General features: G+C 45.1%; 1 protein-coding gene across 2 annotated transcripts in view; it reads right to left on the bottom strand.

Moving 5' to 3' along the window:
* Nucleotides 1-1,535: 1,535 nt before the first annotated feature.
* Nucleotides 1,536-6,000, bottom strand: part of iqck (IQ motif containing K) — a 122,545-nt gene continuing 118,080 nt past the window's right edge. For both annotated transcript variants that reach the window (XM_072481888.1, XM_072481889.1), the window contains one exon: nucleotides 1,536-1,815. In XM_072481888.1, the coding sequence (XP_072337989.1) occupies nucleotides 1,694-1,815 (122 nt within the window). In that variant the 3' untranslated portion in view covers nucleotides 1,536-1,693. The remainder of the gene's footprint in view (nucleotides 1,816-6,000) is intronic.

Raw genomic sequence — 6,000 nt, 5'->3', positions numbered from 1 at the left:
CAACTGGGACCCGCCCAAGTGTCCAAAAATAAAAAGATTAGGTGGGATTACTGGGTTATGGGGATAGGGTGGATGTGTGGGCTTAGGTAGGGTGATCTTTCCAGGGGCTGGTGCGGACCCGATAGGTCGAATGGCCTACTTCGGCACTGTTCTGCACTGTAAATTCTATGATCTGTGCCCCTCATAATTTTATACATCTCAACCATGTCCCCCCTCAGTCTCCTCTGCTCCAAGGAAAACAACCCTAGTCTATCCAATCTCTCTTCATAACTAACACTCTCCAGCCCAGGCAACATCCTGGTAAATCTCCTCTGCACCCTTTCCAGTGGCTATCACATCCCTCCTGTAATGTGGATTCCAGAACTGCGCACAATACTCTAGCTGTGGCCTGACCAACATTTTATACAGTTCCTGCATAACCTCCCTGCTCTTAAACTCTATGCATCGGCTAATAAAGGCAAGAATACCACAGGCCTTCTTAATCACTGTATCCACCTGCTCGGCTACTTAAGGGACGGGTGTACGTGCACACCAAGCTCCCTCTGATCCTCGGTGCTTCCCAGGGTCCTGCCGTTTATCCTGTATTCCTTTGCCTTGTTTGTCCTGCCCAAGTGCATCACCTCACACTTATCTGGATTGCCACTATCATCCCATCGGAGCAGCCCGTCTATATCCTCCTGTATTCGAAGGCTATCCTCCTCATTATTTATCAACCCCCCCTCAATTTTTGTATCATCCGCAAACTTACTGATCAATCCTCCTACATTCATATCTAAATCATTTCTATAAACCACAAACAGCAAAGGCCCCTTGCTCTACCAATGTTGTCGGTATCTACACGGACCATGACAGCTGGATCTTTACCCTCCCGCTCCAAGTTTCTCTGCAGGCCAGTTGTGATATCCCGAGCACCAAGCAGCCAACACAACCTTCGGGATCCTCGATCCTGGCCCCTGTGTCTCTGGCTCTAACTACACTCTTCCCCCGATTACGACTACATTTCTTTTTTCTCCCCCCACTTGAATGGTTCCCAGTACCACAGTGCTGTGGTCAGCTTGCTCATCCTCCCCTACATTTGTCCAGCTTAAATTTGAAAAAATTACTTTGTAAAATTACTTTGTCACATTGCTTGTAGCTACAAATTGAAAGTTTTATCTGGCTGATCAAATTACAAAATCACTTTCTAGTTTATACTTTAAGTTTAAAAAGAATCTAAGCACAGATTTACAGATGATTCACAAAAGCCAAGTAGTTTTCTTTGTTGTTTGCTCTTTCGCATTATTACTACAATGTCTACTATTCTAGCTCAAAACCTGTGTTTGGTACAAATTCTATTTATAACTAAACTGCTGCTCAAACTATTGACAAATAGATTACACATTGCGCTTTTTCTAAAACACCATGAACTTTTACACATATGGACTGTTTTTACTAGATAGCTATCAAGACAATCAACTGTTCATATTCCAGTGTGTGTGTGTGAGTGGGTATCTGCAGGAGTGCATACGTGTAATATTGACACCTCATGTCACATGTTGACAATATAAAGCATGTGCAAAAGTTTTATTTTCAAATGCTATTAAAATAAATAACAATTATATTTACTTAGTGTCAAATCTCCGATTGTTTTTGAAATGCAGAACAAAATGTAATGCAGTTGAAAGTAATTGTAGAAGGAAAGATAGTGACTGTATTAATCACAAGCTTCTCTGATGCTCAGCATAATCTCATGGGGGGTGGGTGGAAACACTCTAACAGGCACCTCTTCAGAAGGAGCGGGAATGGACTCTTCAACTTCCTCCATTCTCTGTCCAACTATATATAGAAATATAAAAGCAAACAACTGGATCAGTCAAACGAGCAAATGTAATACTTTTGTTGAACAAAGTTTGTATATAATATTGACTTTAGTATTGTTTAACATTCTTATCCAGTTCAAGATTGTTCACTGCTTAAATTGGCAGTTTATACCCTCGATGTGATCATTCCAAACAACTCTGCAGCAGGAGATTATCAGACAGTGTGAGTTTGGAGAGGAGGGGATATTCAGACAGTGTGAAGTTGGGCAGGAGGAGGTGGTTATCAGCCTGAACGCAGAGCAGGAGGGGATTATCAGTGTGATTTGGGGGCAGGAGGGGATTATCAGACAGTGAATTTGGGGCAGGAGGAGATTATCAGTGTGATTTTGGGGCACAAGGGGATTATCAATGCAAATTGAGGGGATTATCAGTGTGAATTTGGGGCAGGAGGGGATTATCAGACAGTGAATTTGGGGCAGGAGGGGATTATCAGTGTGAATTTGGAGAGGAAGGGATTATCAGTGTGAATTTGGAGAGGAGGGGTTTATCAGTGTGAGTTTGGGGCAGGAGGGGATTATCAGTGATAGAGTTTGAGGCAGGAGGGGATTATCAGAGTGAAATTGGGGCAGGAGGGGATTATCAGAGTAAATTTGGGGCAGGGAGGGATTATCGGAGTGAATTTGGGGCAGGAGGGGATTATCAGAGTGAATTTGGAGAGGAGGGAATTATAAGACTGTGAATTTGGAGAGGCGGGGATTATCAGTGAATTTGGAGAGGAGGGGATTATCAGTGTGAATTTGGAGAGGAGGGGATTATCAGTGTGAATTTGGGGCAGGAGGGGATTATCAGACAGTGAATTTGGAGCAGGAGGTGATTAACAGACAGTGAATTTGGGGCAGGAGGAGATTATCAGTGAGTGTTTCGGGCAGGAGGGGACTATCACAGTGAATCTGGAGCAGGAGGGGATTACCACTGTGAATTTGGGGCAGGAGGAGATTATCAGTGTGAATTTGGAGAGGAGGGGATTATCAGTATGAGTTTGGGGCAAGAGGGGACTATCAGTGTGAGTTTGGGGCAGGAGGGGATTATCAGTGTGAATTTGGGGCAGGAGGGAATTATCAGTGTGAATTTGGAGAGGAGGGGATTATCAGTGTGAATTTGGGGCAGGAGGGGATTATCAGACAGTGAATTTGGGGCAGGAGGGGATTATCAGTGTGGATTTGGGGCAGGAGGGGATTATCAGTGTGATTTTGGGGCAGGAGGGGATTATCAGAGTGAATTTGGAGAGGAGGGAATTATAAGGCTGAATTTGGAGAGGCAGGGATTATCAGTGAATTTGGAGAGGAGGGGATTATCAGTGTGAGTTTGGGGCAGGAGGGGATTATCAGACAGTGAATTTGGGACAGGAGGGGATTATCAGTGTGAATTTGGAGAGGAGGGGATTATCAGAGTGAATTTGGAGAGGAGGGGATTATCAGTGTGAATTTGGAGAGACGGGGATTATCAGAGTGAATTTGGAGAGGAGGGGATTAAAGTGTGAATTTGGATCAGGAGGGGATTATCAGACAGTGAATTTGGGGCAGGAGGGGTTTATCAGACAATGAATTTGGAGAGGAGGGGATTATCAGTGTGAATTTGGAGAGGAGGGGATTATCAGTGTGAATTTGGGGCAGGAGGGGATTATCAGACAGTGAATTTGGAGAGGAGGGGATTATCAGTGTGAATTTGGAGAGGAGGGGATTATCAGTGTGAGTTTGGGGCAGGAGGGGATTATCAGACTGAATTTGGAGAGGTGGGGATTATCAGTGTGAATTTGGAGAGAAGGGGATTATCAGAGTGAATTTGGAGAGGAGGAGATTATCAGACAATGAATCTGGGGCAGGAGGAGATTATCAGTGTGAATCTGGAGCAGGAGGGGATTGTCAGAGTGAATTTGGAGCAGGAGGGGATTGTCAGAGTGAATCTGGGGCAGGAGGGGATTATCAGTGTGATTTTGGAGAGGAGGGGATTATCAGTGTGAGTTTGGGGCGGGAGGGGATAATCAGTGTGAATTTGGAGCAGGAGGGGATTATCAGTATGAAATTGGAGAGGAGGTGATTATCAGAGTGAATTTGGAGAGGAGGGGATTATCAGTGTGAATTTGGGGCAGGAGGAGATTATCAGACAGTGAATCTGGGGCAGGAGGGGATTATCAGACAGTGAATCTGGAGAGGAGGGGATTATCAGTGTGAATTTGGAGAGGAGGGGATTATCAGAGTGAGTTTCGGCATGTGGGGATTATCAGGCTAAATTTGGAGAGAAGGGGATTATTAGAGTGAATTTGGAGAGGAGGAGATTATCAGACAATGAATTTGGAGCAGGAGGGGATTATCAGTGTGAATTTGGGGCAGGAGGGGATTATCAGTGTGAATTTGGGGCAGGAGGGGATTATCAGTGTGAATTTGGGGCAGGAGGGTATTATCAGTGTGAATTTGGGGCAGGAGGGGATTATCAGAGTGAATTTGGGACAGGAGGGGATTATCAGAGTGAATTTGGGGCAGGAGGGGATTATCAGTGTGAATTTGGAGAGGATGGATTATCAATGTGAATTTGGAGAGGAGGGGATTATCAGTGTGAATTTGGGGCAGGATGGGATTATCAGTGTGAATTTGGAGTGGAGGAGATTATCAGTGTGAATTTGGGGTGGAGAGGATTATAACACTGAATTTGGAGAGAAGGGGATTATCGGAGTGAATTTGGAGAGGAGGGGATTATCAGTGTGGATTTGGAGGGGAGAGGATTAAATGTGTGATTTTGGGCCAGGAGGGGATTATCAGTGTGATTTTGGGGCAGGATGGGATTATCAGAGGGAATTTGGAGAGGAGGGGAGTATCAGTGTGAATTTGGAGAGGAGGGGATTATCAGTGTGAGTTTGGAGCAGGAGGGGATTATCAGTGTGAATTTGGGGCAGGAGGGGATTATCAGACAGTGAATTTGGAGAGGAGGGGATTATCAGTGTGAATTTGGAGAGGAGGGGATTATCAGTGTGAATTTGGGGCAGGAGGGGATTATCAGACAGTGAATTTGGAGAGGAGGGGAGTATCAGTGTGAATTTGGAGAAGAGTGGATTATCAGTGTGAGTTTGGGGCAGGAGGGGATTATCAGACTGAATTTGGAGAAGTGGGGATTATCAGTATGAATTTGGAGAGAACGGGATTATCAGAGTGAATTTGGAGAGGAGGAGATTATCAGACAATGAATTTGGGGCAGGAGGAGATTATCAGTGTGATTTTGGGGCAGGAGGGGATTATCAGTGTGAATTTGGAGGGTAGAGGATTATCAGTGTGATTTTGGGCCAGGACAGGATTATCAGTGTGATTTTGGGGCAGGATGGGATTATCAGTGTGAATTTGGAGTGGAGGGGATTATAACACTGAATTTGGAGCAGGAGGGGATTATCAGTGTGAATTTGGGGCAGGAGGGGATTATCAGTGTGAATTTGGGGCAGGAGGGGATTATCAGTGTGATTTTGGGGCAGGAGGGGATTATCAGTGTGAATTTGGAGGGTAGAGGATTATCAGTGTGATTTTGGGCCAGGACAGGATTATCAGTGTGATTTTGGGGCAGGATGGGATTATCAGTGTGAATTTGGAGTGGAGGGGATTATAACACTGAATTTGGAGAGAAGGGGATTATCAGAGTGAATTTGGAGAGGAGGGGAGTATCAGTGTGAATTTGGAGAGGAGGGGTTTATCAGTGTGAATTTGGAGCAGGAGGGGATTATCAGTGTGAATTTGGGGCAGGAGGGGATTATCAGTGTGAATTTGGGGCAGGAGGGGATTATCAGTGTGAATTTGGGGCAGGAGGTGATTATCAGTGTGAATTTGGAGAGGAGGGGATTATCAGTGTGAATTTGGGGCAGGAGGGGATTATCAGACAGTGAATTTGGGGCAGGAGGGGATTATCAGTGTGGATTTGGGGCAGGAGGGGATTATCAGTGTGATTTTGGGGCAGGAGGGGATTATCAGACAGTGAATTTGGGACAGGAGGGGATTATCAGTGTGAATTTGGAGAGGAGGGGATTATCAGAGTGAATTTGGAGAGGAGGGGATTATCAGTGTGAATTTGGAGAGACGGGGATTATCAGAGTGAATTTGGAGAGGAGGGGATTAAAGTGTGAATTTGGATCAGGAGGGGATTATCAGACAGTGAATTTGGGGCA

Source organism: Scyliorhinus torazame, chromosome 17 (assembly GCF_047496885.1).
Source record: "Scyliorhinus torazame isolate Kashiwa2021f chromosome 17, sScyTor2.1, whole genome shotgun sequence".
Classification (NCBI taxonomy): domain Eukaryota; kingdom Metazoa; phylum Chordata; class Chondrichthyes; order Carcharhiniformes; family Scyliorhinidae; genus Scyliorhinus; species Scyliorhinus torazame.
This window is presented reverse-complemented; position numbering and strand designations above follow the sequence as displayed.